This window comes from Salvelinus fontinalis, chromosome 16 (genome assembly GCF_029448725.1).
Source record: "Salvelinus fontinalis isolate EN_2023a chromosome 16, ASM2944872v1, whole genome shotgun sequence".
NCBI lineage: Eukaryota > Metazoa > Chordata > Actinopteri > Salmoniformes > Salmonidae > Salvelinus > Salvelinus fontinalis.
In genome coordinates this window covers 37676911-37694976 of record NC_074680.1, presented here as the reverse complement: position 1 = coordinate 37694976, position 18066 = coordinate 37676911, and the positions used below count along the sequence as shown (strand labels likewise).

Here is an 18066-nt window from a genome sequence, read left to right as displayed (position 1 = left end):
TAGTGTATCTGAGGTCTAAAAAAATAACCTTTCAGACTTGATTTTCTCTTACAATAAATGTATCAAACCCTACAAAACAATGCCCATTGATTGTAATCCACATAATAATTTACATTTCCTGTTGCAGCAAGATTATTTTCCTGCTGTCACAAACTGGCTCAAATTAAGATGTGACATCTGTACCTTAAACGTACGCTAACAGCACACTAACACGCTGACAAGGCTACATGTAGCCTACGATACATTTACTGTACATCTAACTTGTCTTTGTCTGGTACTGCACACTTTTCTCTTAGCCTAATACCAAAATCCAGATTTTCATATCGTCATACCATTACTGTATTACCGCCATAGTGACTATTGCCCCATGACTAGTGACTATCGCCCCGTGACTATTGCCCCGTGACTATTGCCCCGTAGTAAGTTCTTTGAGAGACTAGTCAAGGACCATATCACTTCCACCCTACCTGACACCCTAGACCCACTCCAATTTGCTTACCGCCCCAATAGGTCCACAGACGACGCAATCGCAACCACTCTGCACACTGCCCTAACCCATCTGGACAAGAGGAATACCTATGTGAGAATGCTGTTCACCGACTACAGCTCAGCATTTAACACCATAGTAACCTCCAAACTCGTCATTAAGCTCTAGAACTTGGGTCTCGACCCCGCCCTGTGCAACTGGGTACTGGACATTTTACAAGCAAATGGGAACAAGATTCATTATGCAAATCACCAATGTTGTGACGCATGCTTGTTTTGAAGGAAGAACAGTACTGAGGAGCATCTGTACACGCTGTGTCTGTGTGGAGTCTGGAATCACTAGGGCAAGGGGCCTGCTCTGCTCGAAGAAGAGGGAGGAGTAGCAGACTGAGGGGCCTAGAACGGAGAGGAAAACAAACGCAAGGAAATCAAGATATCAGTGGTAGCTGTAAAAAAAAAAACTCATTCAAAGCGCTGTGACTTCTCACGGCAGAAAGCTATCACTATATGGTGCCCCATCTCCATATTAATTCTGCCTCTGACTGAGCTAACTAGCAAGTTCAACACAATACACAGCTGGACTCACCAGCTCCTGCATTCGCCCGTTGTGCTGTTTACGAACACGTGACTAGCTCAACTGTTCTGGGGAACTACGGTAAGCTTCATAATGTAAAATAGTGTGACAGGTGAAGAATGCGATCTGCTTTACCTCCTAATGTATTACACAAGTTGACTGGCTATCCTATTTCACAAGTTGACTGCAGGTATATACTTAAAAAGTAGCTACAAATATTCACATTTATTGAAAAACTTCAAAGAAATAGTTTCAACGGTGTTGAAAAACCATCCCGTGGCTATTTCCAAATACCCCGGTATACGCTATATACGGTATAGCACGCGAGCTTAATGACAATGACCATAGGATTTGACCAGACAGCACAAACAGATCTGGAACGAGGCTTGTATTTTCTGTGCCTTAAACGATGTACTGTTTGTTCTCTACTCTTCATTAGGCTTCTGCAAGCTGGTTCTATGATGTAATGTCATGACCTGTCTCTATTTCCGAGTGGTCACATCATGTTGTTGTCTAGGGGGAGGAAAGGGGGGAGGAGACGATGGAGGATGGGGGTGATGCTAGACAGGCTAGTCATTTGTTTCATTATTCTATCATCCTTTAATTGGGGTTCGCAAACAGGGAGAAAGGACACACACACCTGCAGTGTTGCCTTGTGAAGGTCATCTGTCACATTGGCTGACAGAGAGAGGGAGGGCGTTCGTTGTGAGTTGAGTCAAACTCATTTCAGAACCAGTTCAGATCATAGAAGACAATGAATAGGATGCCCTTATGCTTTTAGTATTTCCATCTGAATGTGCCTTTATCACAGTTATCATAGTTATCACAGTTATCATAGTTATCACAGTATTACAGTTATCACAGTTATCATAGTTATCACAGTTACCACAGTTATTACAGTTATGACAGTCTTACAGTTATCACAATTATCATAGTTATTACAGTATTACAGATATCACAGTTATTACAGTTGTTACAGTTACCACAGTTATTACAGTTTCTACAGTTATCGCAGTTATTACAGTTATTACAGGTATTACAGTTGTCACAGTTATTACAGCTACCACAGTTACCACAGTTATTACAGTTATCACAGTTATCATAGTTATCACGGTATTACAGTTATCACAGTTATCACAGTTATCATAGTTATCACAGTTATCACAGTTACCACAGTTATTACAGTTTTGACAGTCTTACCGTTATCACAGTTATCATAGTTATTACAGTATTACAGTTATTACAGTTGTTACAGTTATCACAGTTATCACAGTATTACAGTTATCGCCGTTATCACAGTTACTACAGTTACCACAGTTATTACAGTTTCTACAGTTATCATAGTTATCACAGTATTACAGTTATTACAGTTATTACAGTTATCACAGTTATCATAGTTATCACAGTTATCACAGTTATCACAGTTACCACAGTTATTACAGTTATTACAGTTATTACAGTTATTACCGTTACCACAGTTATTACAGTTATGATAGTCTTACAGTTATCACAGTTATCATAGTTATTACAGTATTACAGTTATCACAGTTATTACAGTTGTTACAATTATCACAGTTATCACAGTTATTGCAGTATTACAGTTATCGCCGTTATCACAGTTATTACAGTTTCTACAGTTATCACAGTTATTACAGTTATTACAGTTATTACAGTATTACAGTTGTCACAGTTATTACAGCTGCCACAGTTACCACAGTTATTACAGTTATCACAGTTATCATAGTTATCACGGTATTACAGTTACCGCAGTTATTACAGTTATTACAGTTATCACAGTTATTACAGTTGTTACAGTTGTTACAGTTATCACAGTTATTACAGTTTTCACAGTTATTACAGTTTGTGCAGTATCGCAGTTATTACCGTTATTACCCTTGTTACCGTTATCACCATTATTACCGTTATTACCGTTATCACAGTTATTGCCATTGTTACAGTTATCCTGTTATTTGATCTCTTCCAGACTCAGACCTACTTAGTGCCCATCCTAGAAGTACTGAAGAAAGGTAATTGAATAGAGTTACTATTATGAGTAACATGGAGTTGGTCCATTTCCTCCATTTAAAATGCATGTGTGTGTGTGTGTGTGTATATCTCTGAGGTCTTGGTTGGGCCAGACAGTAGCCTATATGAGGCCTCTCCTCACACTGTAGCCTATATGAGGCCTCTCTTCCCACAGTAGCCTATATGAGGTCTCTCCACCCGCTGTAGCCTATATGAGGCCTCTCCACCCGCTGTAGCCTATATGAGGTCTCGCCTCCCACTGTAGCCTACATGAGGCCTCTCCTCACACTGTAGCCTATATGAGGCCTCTCCTCCCACTGTAGCCTATATGAGGCCTCTCCTCCCACTGTAGCCTACATGAGGCCTCTCCTCCCACTGTAGCCTATATGAGGCCTCTCCACCCACTGTAGCCTATATGAGGTCTCGCCTCCCACTGTAGCCTATATGAGGCCTCTCCTCCCACAGTAGCCTACATGAGGCCTCTCCTCCCACTGTAGCCTATATGAGGCCTCTCCTCCCACAGTAGCCTATATGAGGCCTCTCCTCCCACAGTAGCCTATATGAGGCCTCTCCACCCGCTGTAGCCTATATGAGGCCTCTCCTCCCACTGTAGCCTATATGAGGCCTCTCCTCCCACAGTAGCCTATATGAGGCCTCTCCTCCCACAGTAGCCTATATGAGGCCTCTCCTCCCACAGTAGCCTATATGAGGCCTCTCCTCCCACAGTAGCCTATATGAGGCCTCTCCACCCGCTGTAGCCTATATGAGGCCTCTCCTCCCACTGTAGCCTATATGAGGCCTCTCCTCCCACTGTAGCCTATATTAGGCCTCTCCACCCACTGTAGCCTATATGAGGCCTCTCCACCCGCTGTAGCCTATATGAGGCCTCTCCACCCGCTGTAGCCTATATGAGGCCTCTCCTCCCACTGTAGCCTATATGAGGCCTCTCCTCCCACTGTAGCCTATATGAGGCCTCTCCTCCCACTGTAGCCTATATGAGGCCTCTCCTCACACTGTAGCCTATATGAGGCCTCTCCTCACACTGTAGCCTATATGAGGCCTCTCCTCACACTGTAGCCTATATGAGGCCTCTCCACCCGCTGTAGCCTATATGAGGCCTCTCCTCACACTGTAGCCTATATGAGGCCTCTCCTCCCACTGTAGCCTATATGAGGCCTCTCCTCACACTGTAGCCTATATGAGGCTTCTCCACCCACTGTAGCCTATATGAGGCCTCTCCTCACACTGTAGCCTATATGAGGCCTCTCCACCCACTGTAGCCTATATGAGGCCTCTCCTCACACTGTAGCCTATATGAGGCCTCTCCTCCCACTGTAGCCTATATGAGGCCTCTCCTCCCACTGTAGCCTATATGAGGTCTCTCCTCACACTGTAGCCTATATGAGGCCTCTCCTCCCACTGTAGCCTATATGAGGCCTCTCCTCACACTGTAGCCTATATGAGGCCTCTCCTCACACTGTAGCCTATATGAGGCCTCTCCTCACACTGTAGCCTATATGAGGCCTCTCCTCCCACTGTAGCTTATCTCCTCCCTCCAGCTACTGCGGATCTCCTCCCACAGCACATACCGGACACACACACACACACACACACACACACACACACACACACACACACACACACACACACACACACACACACACACACACACACACACACACACACACACACACACACACACACACACACACACACACACACACACACACAACCTCTCTCTTAGAAAACAACCTTAAAGCTTCAAACACCAGATTGGCCTAGCAGGTGCAGCTCACTTAATGTGACATTATTGAATATAAAAATGGATGATGTGAGAAAATCACAAAAGCATCGCGTCCGCTTGGTAATTCTGCGTCCATCGACTTTAAATTACTCTGTAATTTGCATAACAACCTGTGTGTGTGTGTGTGTGTGTGTGTGTGTGTGTGTGTGTGTGTGTGTGTGTGTGTGTGTGTGTGTGTGTGTGTGTGTGTGTGTGTGTGTGTGTGTGTGTGTGTGTGTGTGTGGACCCACCTCCCCCCTCCCTGGGGACTAGAGCATTGGTTTCCTCCAATTCTCCCTTGCTGTAGGTGTGACCTTGTAGAGCAGGTGTAACCAAGAGCCACATACTGACACACATGCTCGTATCACCAATGGTCGCACACATCCACACGCGCACACATACACTCGCACACACACGTTATGGCCCAGAAACACGTTGCAGATGTACAGTGATAGCTGGGCGGGAGGGTGAGAGAATAATTAACATATGTTTTCAAATGACTAGTAGTTTCTGTGGGAAGATATATACAGTGATCTGTGCGTTTGAACGAAAGCATAAATGTACCTATTTCATTTCAGGATGTAAAACAGAATCATCTCTGCTGCACATGCCACAACTGTTTTGATGACCAAAAGTTATATTTTTTGAATGAGCAGCGCGCAGCCATCTCACGAGTGCATCTGTGACACAGCACAGGGAAAACGCAACAAGCACGGGGAAAATGCAACAAGCACAGGGAAAACGTAACAAGCACAGGGAAAACGTAACAAGTACAGGGAAAATGTAACAAGCACAGGGAAAACGTAACAAGCACAGGGAAAACGTAACAAGCACAGGGAAAACGTAACAAGCACAGGGAAAACGTAACAAGCACAGGGAAAACGTAACAAGCACAGGGAAAACGTAACAAGCACAGGGAAAACGCAACAAGCACAGGGAAAACGTAACAAGCACAGGGAAAACGTAACAAGCACAGGGAAAACGTAACAAGCACGGGGAAAACGTAACAAGCACGGGGAAAACGTAACTGTCACGACTTCTACCGAAGTCGTTGCCTCTCCTTGTCCGGGCGGTGTTCAGCGGTCGACTTCACCGGCCTTCTAGCCATCATCGATCCATTTTTCATTTTCCATTGGTTTTGTCTTGTCTTCCTACACACCTGTTGTCAATCCCATTCATTACCTGTTGTGTATTTAACCCTCTGTTTCCCTTCATGTGTTTGTCAGAGATTGTTTTTATGTCAAGTGTTGTTTGTTTGGTGTATAGGTGCGCGACGGGTCCTCGTACCCATTGTTATTTAATGTATATATAATTCTCGTGTGTAGAGCATGTCATGGTGATTTATTAAAAGTCTCCATCTACACTTCATTTACTCTCCTGCGTCTGACTTCCCTGCCACCTATACACACGACGCTGACAGTAACAAGCACAGGGAAAACGTAACAAGCACGGGGAAAACGTAACAAGCACAGGGAAAACGTAACAAGCACAGGGAAAACGCAACAAGCACAGGGAAAACGCAACAAGCACAGGGAAAACGTAACAAGCACAGGGAAACGCAACAAGCACAGGGAAAACGCAACAAGCACAGGGAAAACGCAACAAGCACAGGGAAAACGCAACAAGCACAGGGAAAACGTAACAAGCACAGGGAAACGCAACAAGCACAGGGAAAACGCAACAAGCACAGGGAAAACGCAACAAGCACAGGGAAAACGTAACAAGCACAGGGAAAACGCAACAAGCACAGGGAAAATGCAACAAGCACAGATGCTACAAGTGAAAACAAATGATCTAACAGGATACTTAATTGGCATAATGTCACAAGCATGATAAGCTCGCCAGTAACTTTAGTTAGACTTGATTGGCATGCGAGCTAGCAAGCTAGCTACCGGTGTGCTAGATTGGTGGTTGCTAGTTTCCTCTAGCTAGCATCTAAAGGTAGGAGAAACAAAAAACAGTGTTGTGAATTGGGCACAGAGCCATGTTTTTTTTGTCCAACCAGATCCAGGAGAAGGTTCTAGCTAGTATATATATCTGTCCTTCGACTGTTGATGGATGTAGATGTCCGGTTCAGGTCCCAGGCTCCCAATGACTGGTATGATTATTTATTTACAAGTTCATTGCAATTTGCTCCTTAGCTCCATCTGTTCAGTAACTGATAGAGCAGACTAGCGATGCGCGGGCGGGTTCAGGGTCATGAAATACTGTGTGGATGAAGGGCGGGTTTAGGGTCATGAAATATTGTGTGGATGAAGGGCGGGTGGCCGGGTTTAGGGTCATGAAATATTGTGTGGATGAAGGGCGGGTGGGTGGGTTTTGGGTCTTGAAATATTGTGTGGATGAAATGCGGGTGGCCGGGTTTAGGGTCATGAAATACTGTGTGGATGAAGGGCGGGTTTAGGGTCATGAAATACTGTGTGGATGAAGGCCGGGTTTAGGGTCATGAAATACTGTGTGGATGAAGGGCGGGTTAAGGGTCATGAAATACTGTGTGGATGAAGGGCGGGTGGGAGGGTTTAGGGTCATGAAATACTGTGTGGATCAAGGGCGGGTTTAGGGTCATGAAATATTGTGTGGATGAAGGGCGGGTTTAGGGTCATGAAATACTGTGTGGATGAAGGGCGGGTTTAGGGTCATGAAATACTGTGTGGATGAAGGGCGGGTTTAGGCTCATGAAATACTGTGTGGATGAAGGGCGGGTTAAGGGTCATGAAATATTGTGTGGATGAAGGGCGGGTGGGCGGGTTTAGGGTCATGAAATATTGTGTGGATGAAGGGCGGGTGGGCGGGTTTAGGGTAATGAAATACTGTGTGGATGAAGGGTGGGTTTAGGGTGATTAAATACTGTGTGGATGAAGGGTGGGTTTAGGGTGATTTAATACTGTGTGGATGAAGGGTGGGTTTAGGGTGATTAAATACTGTGTGGATGAAGGGTGGGTTTAGGGTGATTAAATACTGTGTGGATGAAGGGTGGGTTTAGGGTGATTAAATACTGTGTGGATGAAGGGCGGGTTTAGGGTGATTAAATACTGTGTGGATGAAGGGTGGGTTTAGGGTGATTAAATACTGTGTGGATGAAGGGTGGGTTTAGGGTGATTAAATACTGTGTGGATGAAGGGCGGGTTTAGGGTGATTAAATACTGTGTGGATGAAGGGTGGGTTTAGGGTGATTAAATACTGTGTGGATGAAGAGCTGTTGGGTGGGTTTAGGGTGATTAAATACTGTGTGGATGAAGGGTGGGTTTAGGGTCATGAAACACTGTGTGGATGAAGGGTGGGTTTAGGGTGATTAAATACTGTGTGGATGAAGGGTGGGTTTAGGGTGATTAAATACTGTGTGGATGAAGGGTGGGTTTAGGGTGATTAAATACTGTGTGGATGAAGGGTGGGTTTAGGGTGATTAAATACTGTGTGGATGAAGGGTGGGTTTAGGGTGATTAAATACTGTGTGGATGAAGGGTGGGTTTAGGGTGATTAAATACTGTGTGGATGAAGGGTGGGTTTAGGGTGATTAAATACTGTGTGGATGAAGAGCTGTTGGGTGGGTTTAGGGTGATTAAATACTGTGTGGATGAAGGGTGGGCGGGCGGGTTGAATAAAGAGAACAATGCATTAAAAAATCCATAAATGTAGAAATATTGTGCAATTTATATCTATAGGCAACATTGAGGTTTTGTATCTGTCGTTAGTGCGTAGCCTCACTGTAGCGCACCAAATACCAATTGCCGATTGCCAAATGCTTTTGGGAACTTGGGCAGATAAAGTTAACATCTATCCACTGAGCCAAAAAGGACGATGTCAGAGTTTTATTCAATGAGATCTGCTAAATGTAGAGTTGAAGATATATAGAAGGGAGGGTCAGAACAGTAGACTAAAGTTGAGGAAAGATTTGGTGAAGTGGTAAAAGAGGATGATAGCAGTGCGGCTGTGTTATCTGTGATGCACTATACAAATTCAACAGTCACAAAACGGGTACTTTAACATGGCACATCAAGGGAACTGTACTGTTTAGATGGGTTAAATGGAATAGTAGCCTAACTGAAATCTGGAAACTGACTGTAGGTCTATAGCCTCTCACGTAGCCTAATATAATATTAACTCCTGAAGATTTAAGCATTTCTTGCAGTAAAATAATACACTAAATGCACATTTTGACTCTGGAACAGGAGTGGGGAAATAGTACCTATTTCTTTCACCATCTTGCCAGAATGAATGGGCGGTAAAGGTGGCAGTGCTGTCATAAAAGCTGATAGTATTTCAACCACAAAATATGCATCCAAGTCGAACTTATATTTGATCAAAAACATGTAGGGTCGTTTTAACACCTTTATAATTTCCTTAAAACTGGTCAAACTGATGTCATTTGGACATTTTGCACAGAAAATCTTTCCCATTTTTTTTGAGCATTTTCTCCCCAGTCCCTAAATGTCTTTGTTGTGGAAGAGAAACATAGATGAAAAAGGAAAGAGAAAACCAGTAATGACAGAAGAGAAGCTGCACCACTCATTCATCTCAAAGCCCAGGACGGTCCATTTACTTTCTGCTGTGAAAATCATGTGATGAAATCCTGCAATCTCATTGCTGGGCGGCAGGCCGAACGCCTGGAGCTGCTGATAGAAGAACAGTACTGTAACAGCTTGTTTTAAAACAGTAAAAGATACACAATTTAACCACATGTTTATGGAAATGTTTTATATAATCCTTTAATTATTTAATAGCTATTTTGTTGAAAAATAAAAAATAAAATACTTTTGACTAGTCACAAGTGGAGCACCGCCCCTAACGTTCTAATGGACGGGCCGCTACTTCTGTGAAGCCTGTCCTTAGCAGTGCAGGCACAGCAGCTCTGGTATGCAGGCTCCTGTTTCAGTGCTGCTCAAATCAAATCAAATTGTATTGGTCACAAACACACGTGTTTAGCAGATGTTATTGCGGGTGTAGCAAAATGCTTGTGGTGTAGCGGAATGCTTGTATACTTCATTGGCTTTGCTGCCTATTATGTCAGTAGAGCCTTACCTCTGTCTCTTATGATGTCTGTTGAGCCTTACCTCTGTCTCCTATGATGTTAGTAGAGCCTTACCTCTGTCTCCTATGATGTTAGTAGAGCCTCACCTCTGTCTTCTATGATGTCAGTAGAGCCTTACCTCTGTCTCCTATGATGTTAGTAGAGCCTCACCTCTGTCTCCTACGATGTCAGTAGAGCCTTACCCCTGTCTCCTATGATGTCAGTGAGCCTTACCTCTGTCTCCTATGATGTCAGTAGAGCCTTACCTCTGTCTCCTATGATGTCAGTAGGGCCTTACCTCTGTCTCCTATGATGTCAGTAGGGCCTTACCTCTGTCTCCTATGATGTCAGTAGGGCCTTACCTCTGTCTCCTATGATGTCAGTAGGGCCTCACCTCTGTCTCCTATGATGTTAGTAGGGCCTTACCTCGGTCTCCTATGATGTCAGTAGGGCCTTACCTCGGTCTCCTATGATGTCAGTAGGGCCTTACCCCTGTCTCTTATGATGTCTGTAGAGCCTTACCTCTGTCTCTTATGATGTTAGTAGAGCCTTACCTCTGTCTCCTATGATGTCAGTAGAGCCTCACCTCGGTCTCCTATGATGTCAGTAGGGCCTTACCCCTGTCTCTTATGATGTCAGTAGAGCCTTACCTCTGTCTCCTATGATGTCAGTAGGGCCTTACCTCTGTCTCCTATGATGTCAGTAGAGCCTTACCTCTGTCTCCTATGATGTTAGTAGAGCCTTACCTCTGACTCTTATGATGTCAGTAGGGCCTTACCTCTGTCTCCTATGATGTCAGTAGAGCCTTACCTCGGTCTCCTATGATGTCAGTAGAGCCTTACCTCTGTCTCCTATGATGTCAGTAGGGCCTTACCTCTGTCTCCTATGATGTCAGTAGAGCCTTACCTCTGTCTCCTATGATGTTAGTAGAGCCTTACCTCTGTCTCCTATGATGTCAGTAGAGCCTTACCTCTGTCTCCTATGATGTCAGTAGAGCCTTACCTCTGTCTCCTATGATGTCAGGAGAGCCTCACCTCTGTCTCCTATGATGTTAGTAGAGCCTTACCTCTGTCTCCTATGATGTTAGTAGAGCCTTACCTCTGTCTCCTATGATGTCAGTAGAGCCTTACCTCTGTCTCCTATGATGTCAGTAGGGCCTTACCTCGGTCTCCTATGATGTCAGTAGAGCCTTACCTCTGTCTCCTATGATGTCAGTAGGGCCTTACCTCTGTCTCCTATGATGTCAGGAGAGCCTCACCTCTGTCTTCTATGATGTCAGTAGAGCCTTACCTCTGTCTCCTACGATGTCAGTAGAGCCTTACCTGCTGAGGCTGCTGAGGGGAGGACGGCTAATAATAATGTCTGGAATGGAGTCAACGGAGTGGTATCAACCACATGGAAGATGTGTTTGTTGCCATTCCTCCCCTCAACAGCCTCCACTGGACTAGAGCAACCCCGATCACTCTGTATCAGCCACAGCCAACCTCAGCCCTGGACATACACACACACACACACACACACACACACACACACACACACACACACACACACACACACACACACACACACACACACACACACACACACACACACACACACACACACAGCAACAATCTGCTGGGCTGGCTTGGCTAACTTACAGTACTGCGGTAGAAGGCACTATTGATGACTTCTCGGTTTCCCTCTTGTCCTGGTTTAGTGGTTTAGAGTTAAGCCCTGGAGGTGTGGTGCTGCACTAGTTCACTAAGAGAAGAGAATACCCTGTGTGTGTGTGTGTGTGTGTGTGTGTGTGTGTGTGTGTGTGTGTGTGTGTGTGTGTGTGTGTGTGTGTGTGTGTGTGTGTGTGTGTGTGTGTGTGTGTGTGTGTGTGTGTGTGTGTGTGTGTGTGTGTGTGTGTTACTGCCTGGCTGGGTTCCCTGCCCTTAATAAGAACACAGCCCTGGCATCCTCCATTATCATGAATAACACAACATCCCTTTGGATTCTCAAATGTCACTTCTCTGTAGTAAATGGCAGTGCTCAACCAACCTTGAACTGCAGCCAAAATGCAAGATTCCCCCCAAAGCAAATGTCATTTTACGACCGAGAAATAAACATTCATATCAGGGATGGGGAGATGTGTGGTGGGGGAGGGGTATAGGTCAAGTTTTTTACTGAGGATATCTTACGTGGGGTGTGCTACCTGGAGAATAGATGAATGAACAGAACAGAGCTCATGGCTAGGCCCTGGGTGGGTGTGGACTGTGGCAGTTCCATCACTGTTATAGAATCCCCATGAGAGACAGAGGTTCCATCACTGCTGTTATAGAGATACATACTTATACTCCTCTGCCTTAGAATCACATAAGGACAAGGTAGCCTTGTTTCTTACTATGCAGCATTGCATCATTATCTAACCTATACTGTGTATCATATTTTCAAAGAGAGAGAGAAAGAGAAATGGGAGAGAGAGGGAGAGAGAAAAAGAGAGAGAGAGAACAAAAGGGCTGCTCAGTAAAGCTAACTTTGATTAGGGTGCCAAAAGATGTCTTCCTTCCTACTCTCTCTCCTTTGCTGAATATTGATAAAGGCTAATATTTATAAAAGATGCAGTTCCTGTTTCCTGGTTACTGCTCCTCTCTTTGAGTGTGATGAGGCTAAACTGGGGCTCAGTGCTGTACTCAGCTCAATTATTCATTGGCTGAGAGAGACAGAACAAACAGAATTAGATTCCACCATTGACTGAGAGATGCAGAGCAAACTGAATCAGAAGCACCCTTTGACTGAGAGGTAGACACAACGATTATAAGACTATGCCATTGGATAAGAGAGGGAGAACAAACTGAATCAGACTCTGCCATTGGCTGAGAGAGAAAGACCTTAAATCACATCATCAAATTATCATTAAAGTATAGCGTTTAATTTGATTACCTTGTTGTTCATCATCCACCTGTCCAGTGCTTGTAGCTCCAAGCCATCCATAGGATATAGTTTATATTACAACATACAGTTGAAGTTGGCAGTTTACATACACTTAGGTTGGAGTCATTAAAACTCGTTTTTCAACCACTCCACAAATTTCTTGTTAACAAACTATAGTTTTGGCAAGTCGGTTAGGACATCTACTTTGTGCATGACACAAGTAATTTTTCCAACAATTGTTTACAGACAGATTATTTCACTTATAATTCACTGTATCACAATTCCAGAGGGTCAGAAGTTTACATACACTTGACTGTGCCTTTAAACAGCTTGGAAAATTCCAGAAAATGATGTCATGGCTTTAGAAGCTTCTGATAGGCTAATTTACATAATTTGAGTCAATTGGAGGTGTACCTGTGGATGTATTTCAAGGCCTTCCTTCAAAATCAGTGACTCTTTGCTTGACATCATGGGAAAATCAAAAGAAATCAGCCAAGACCTCAGAAAATAAATTGTAGACCTCCACAAGTCTGGCTCATCCTTGGGAGCAATTTCCAAACACCTGAAGGTACCACTTTCATCTGTACAAACAATAGTACGCAAGTATAAACACCATGGGACCATGCAGCCGTCATATCGCTCAGGAAGGAGATGTGTTCTGTCTCCTAGAGATGAATGTACTTTTTAAAAATCAATCCCAGAACAACAGCAAAGGACCTTGTGAAGATGCTGGAGGAAACAGGTACAAAAGTATCTATATCCACAGTAAAACGAGTCCTATATTGACATGGAGCGGCAGGTAGCCTAGAGGTTAGAGCATTGGACTTGTAACCGAAGGGTTGCAAGATCAAATCCCAGAGCTGACAAGGTAAAAGTCTGGCGTTCTGCTCCTGAACAATAATCCGTTCTTCAATGCCATCATTGAAATAAGATTTTGTTCTTAACTGACTTGCCTAGTTAAATATATATATTTTTTTAAACAACCTGAAAGACCACTCAGCAAGGAAGAAGCCACTGCTCCAAAACCGCCGTAAAAAAAAAGCCAGACTACGGTTTGCAACTGCACATGGGAACAAAGATTGTACTTTTTGTAGAAATGTCCTCTGGTCTGATGAAACAAAAATATGACTGTTTGGCCATAATGACCATCCTTATGTTTGGAGGAAAAAGGGGGAGGCTTGCAAGCCGAAGAACACCATCCCAACCGTAAAGCACGGGGGTGGCAGAATCATGTTGTGGGGGTGCTTTGCTGCAGAAGGGACTGGTGCACTTCACAAAATAGATGGCATCATGAGGGTGGAAAATTATGTGGATATATTGAAGCAACATCTCAAGACATCAGTCAGGAAGGAGAGCAAGGAAGCCTACAAACCTGACTCAGTTACACCAGCTCTGTCAGGAGGAATGGGCCAAAATTCAACCAACTTATTGTGGAAGTCTACCCGAAACATTTGACCCAAGTAAAACAATTTAAAGGCAATGCTACCAAATACTAATTGAGTGTATGTAAACTTCCGACTTCAACTCTAGATACTCTGAGAAGATTCATCCAATCTGTCCCAGATACAGACAGACAGTAGTGTAATATGAACTGTAGTGACTCGTGTCCTGTCCAGAGGGCGTACCTGTACATGTACTTGTACCTCACACGACAGAAATAGCAGATAGGCTCCTGCACTATAGCCATATTTACTGTACAGACTGTACGTATGGTACAGGGAAGTGTTCGTAACAGAGGCTGGTGTTGTAATAAAGGTGTATGATGTTCATTTGAGCCATTCTGAAATTCAAAGTGGAAGTTACAAACTTCAGAAGCCTTTTTAAACCTCAGATACACCAGGGGAGAGGGGGAGAGAGAGAGGTGAAAGCTGTCTGCTAAACTCACTGCCAGACAAATGTGACAGACAGACAGACAGACAGACAGACAGACAGACAGACAGACAGACAGACAGACAGACAGACAGACAGACAGACAGACAGTGAGGTTAGCATTAGCTGCTGGGCTCACTACACTCACAACCAGACAGAGAGAGGGAGAACAAACTGTGATCAGACATTCAGAAGGACAGAGGTGAATGCTAGCTGCTAGCCTCACCAGGCTCCCTCACCAGGCAGCAGCCCTCTCTGTCTGACAGGCAGGCATTATGACAGCACCAAGCAGGCAGCAGAAGGTCAGCAGAAAATATATTGATTCATTCATTAAGTCTACCCTTTGATTGCCTCGGCCAAAAGCACTATCATACCCCCAAAACCTCCCCTGTTATTGTAATGGTGAGAGGTTAGCATGTCTTGGGGGTATGATATAAAATGCTAACCTCCCCTGTTATTGTAATGGTGAGAGGTTAGCATGTCTTTGGGGTATGATATAAAATGCTAACCTCCCCTGTTGTTGTAATGGTGAGAGGTTAGAATGTCTTTGGGGTATGATATAAAATGCTAACCTCCCCTGTTATTGTAATGGTGAGAGGTTAGCATGTCTTGGGGGTATGATGTAAAATGCTAACCTCCCCTGTTATTGTAATGGTGAGAGGTTAGCATGTCTTGGGGGTATGATGTAGAATGCTAACCTCCCCTGTTATTGTAATGGTGAGAGTTTGCATGTCTTGGGGGTATGATGTAAAATGCTAACCTCTCCTGTTATTGTAATGGTGAGAGGTTAGCATGTCTTGGGGGTATGATGTTTGTGGGTCTGTAACTTTCTCACTCATCATTATTCACGATTCATTCAGGATGATCTGTAATCATGGTAGCATCCACATTCATGTAGAAGTGTTTAGAAACGTATTATTACTTACAATAAAAGTGACTCCAAAATGACACAACACATTATTTACTATTCTTTTCTTTTGGCCGCAAAATAATGTGAAATACAACCTAAACAAAGAGCAAAATGCATCCAACACGTGTAAACATCACAAGCTTGATTTAGTCATTGTGTGCAATGAATATGGGAACAAATACTAAACTTTTCACTACTTTAATACACATATAAGTGAATTTGTCTAAATACTTTTGCTCCCCTACGATGTCTAAACGGTTCACCAGATATGGATGAAAATACCCTCAAATTAAAGTCATTATTTGATTTCAAATCTTTACTCTATACTCCAAACGTTTGGAGTATAGAGTCAAAAGAAGAGAAAGTGCTCTAGCAGCCCTGAAAAATCAGGGGAAAAAATGATATAGTTATTATTATTTTTAAGTCAAACAAAGTGCACTGGGCCTTTACTAGAGGACCTGTATTAGAGTCCTGTATTAGAGTCCTGTATTAGAGGACCGATATAGCCGTCTGTACCGCGTGCCCCAACAAAATGTTCACTTTCACTTACTAGGTTGAAGTAACTTAGATGAATTGAACTCAACATGACATTTTGATTGGACTTGATGACATATGTTAAGGCAGCAGGGTAACACAGGGTAACTTTATTAAGTTGACTCAACCAATATTTGACATTGTATATGCTCCACACACAAATGTGTATCTAGTCTGTAACTAAGAATAATCAGCCGTACCATAATAATCCTTTGTCCTCCAAGAGAGCGAGGAGGAAGATGCCTCTCCATTGACAGCCACACACTCCTCCACATTTAACCCAGTTGTATTATGAGATAAAGGAACTACCGCTAGCTGCATTTATTCTATTTTCACTATTCTCTCTCACAGGCAACATCCATTGGTTGTGCTCTGGTCACTTGTGGGTTTGTGTTGTGTTCTGTTGAGAGGTGGTGGGTTTGTGTCGTGTTCTGATGAGAGGTGGTGGGTTTGTGTAGTGTTCTGTTGAGAAGTGGTGGGTTTGTGTTGTGTTCTGTGGATTAGTGGGCTTCTCTGTTAACTGCTGAGGGGCTCCTGACTCCAGGTTTATCTGGTGAGAGGAAGAGAGGAAAGGAAGGGAAGGTTGGAAGGAAGAAGATAAGGGCAGTGGTTTACTGAGTTTGTCAGTGACTCTCCCTAACCTGACTGCTTTGTTTTCCCTTTGAGCAGAAGACCACTGAGTGACTGAGCCGTCTGTCAGTCAGTCAGAGGACTGCAGAGACACAGAGGGTGACACCAGTGAGTGGCCAGACTACCAGAGCCCGGCTCAGCACAAGCCCAAACCAGCCTATCCCAGAGAGGGCCCACCCAGGAAGGCAGGCCGCAACAATGGACCTCAACCCATCCTAACCCCTTGCAGGAACCATAGCCATGCATTAACTAACCCCATCAACCAAACCCCAACTGGACCACGCTCACCTCCTCCGTTCTCCCTACGCCCTCCATCGCCGTTCCAACCATGCTTCAGAGCCTATTGTGACGGGAGTGCTGCTCACCCTCCCATCCCTCACCCCTCCACCCCAAAGACCCCAGAGGGGTGAAAGATGCGGCCATGGGCAGGTTCGTGGCGCTGGATTATGCTGGTGTTCCTTGCGTGGGGTACACTGCTGTTCTACATTGGAGGACACCTGGTTAGGGACAGCGAGCATCCGGAGAGATCCAGCAGAGACCTGTCCAAGATCCTAGCCAAGCTGGAGAGACTGAAACAGCAGAATGAGGACCTAAGACGCATGGCTGAGACACTCAGGTGAGATGCATGGCCATGATTAATTGACACAGACTGAGTGTGGCTTTCTGTCCATTTCTGTCTTTCTCGCTCTGTGTTTCTCTTTCTCTCTGTGTCTCTCTCTTTCTTTCTGTCTCTCTCTTTCTCTCTCTTTCTCTCGGTCTCTCTCTTTCTCTTTGTTTCTATCTGTCTCTCTGTGTGTCTCTTTCTCTCTGTGTCTCTCTGTGTCTCTCTGTGTCTCTCTTTCTTTCTGTGTCTCTCTTTCTTTATGTCTCTCTGTGCCTGTCTGTGTCTCTCTGTGTCTCTCTTTCTCTCTGTGTCTCTCTTTCTTTCTGTCTCTCTCTGTCTGTGTCTGTTTGTGTCTCTCTGTGTCTCTCTTTCTTTCTGTCACTCTCTGTCTGTGTCTGTCTGTGTCTCTCTGTGTCTCTCTTTCTCTCTGTGTCTCTCTTTCTTTCTGTCTCTCTCTGTCTGTGTCTGTTTGTGTCTCTCTGTGTCTCTCTTTCTCTCTGTGTCTCTCTTTCTCTCTGTGTCTCTCTGTGTCTCTCTTTCTCTCTGTGTCTCTCTTTCTTTCTGTCTCTCTCTGTCTGTGTCTGTCTGTGTCTCTCTGTGTCTCTCTTTCTCTCTGTGTCTCTTCTTTCTGTCTCTCTCTGTCTGTGTCTGTTTGTGTCTCTGTGTCTCTGTCTCTCTGTGTCCTTCTGTGTCTCCCTGTTTTTCTCTACTGTATCTTTTTTTTCTCTCTCTCTCTCTCTCT

General features: G+C 44.2%; 1 protein-coding gene across 6 annotated transcripts in view; it reads left to right on the top strand.

The window, feature by feature from the left end:
• The window catches only part of LOC129813118 (alpha-(1,6)-fucosyltransferase-like), a 182028-nt gene that overhangs the window by 120981 nt on the left and 42981 nt on the right, over positions 1-18066 (top strand). For 2 of the 6 annotated variants that reach the window (XM_055865315.1, XM_055865313.1), the window contains one exon: positions 16760-17336. The exons of 1 other annotated variant lie outside the window; for it this stretch is intronic. In XM_055865315.1, the coding sequence (XP_055721290.1) occupies positions 17134-17336 (203 nt within the window). In that variant the 5' untranslated portion in view covers positions 16760-17133. Of the gene's footprint in view, positions 1-3044; positions 3088-16759; positions 17337-18066 lie in introns of those variants that run through there. 3 more of the 6 variants (XR_008753117.1, XM_055865314.1, XR_008753116.1) reach the window with 3 other exon arrangements.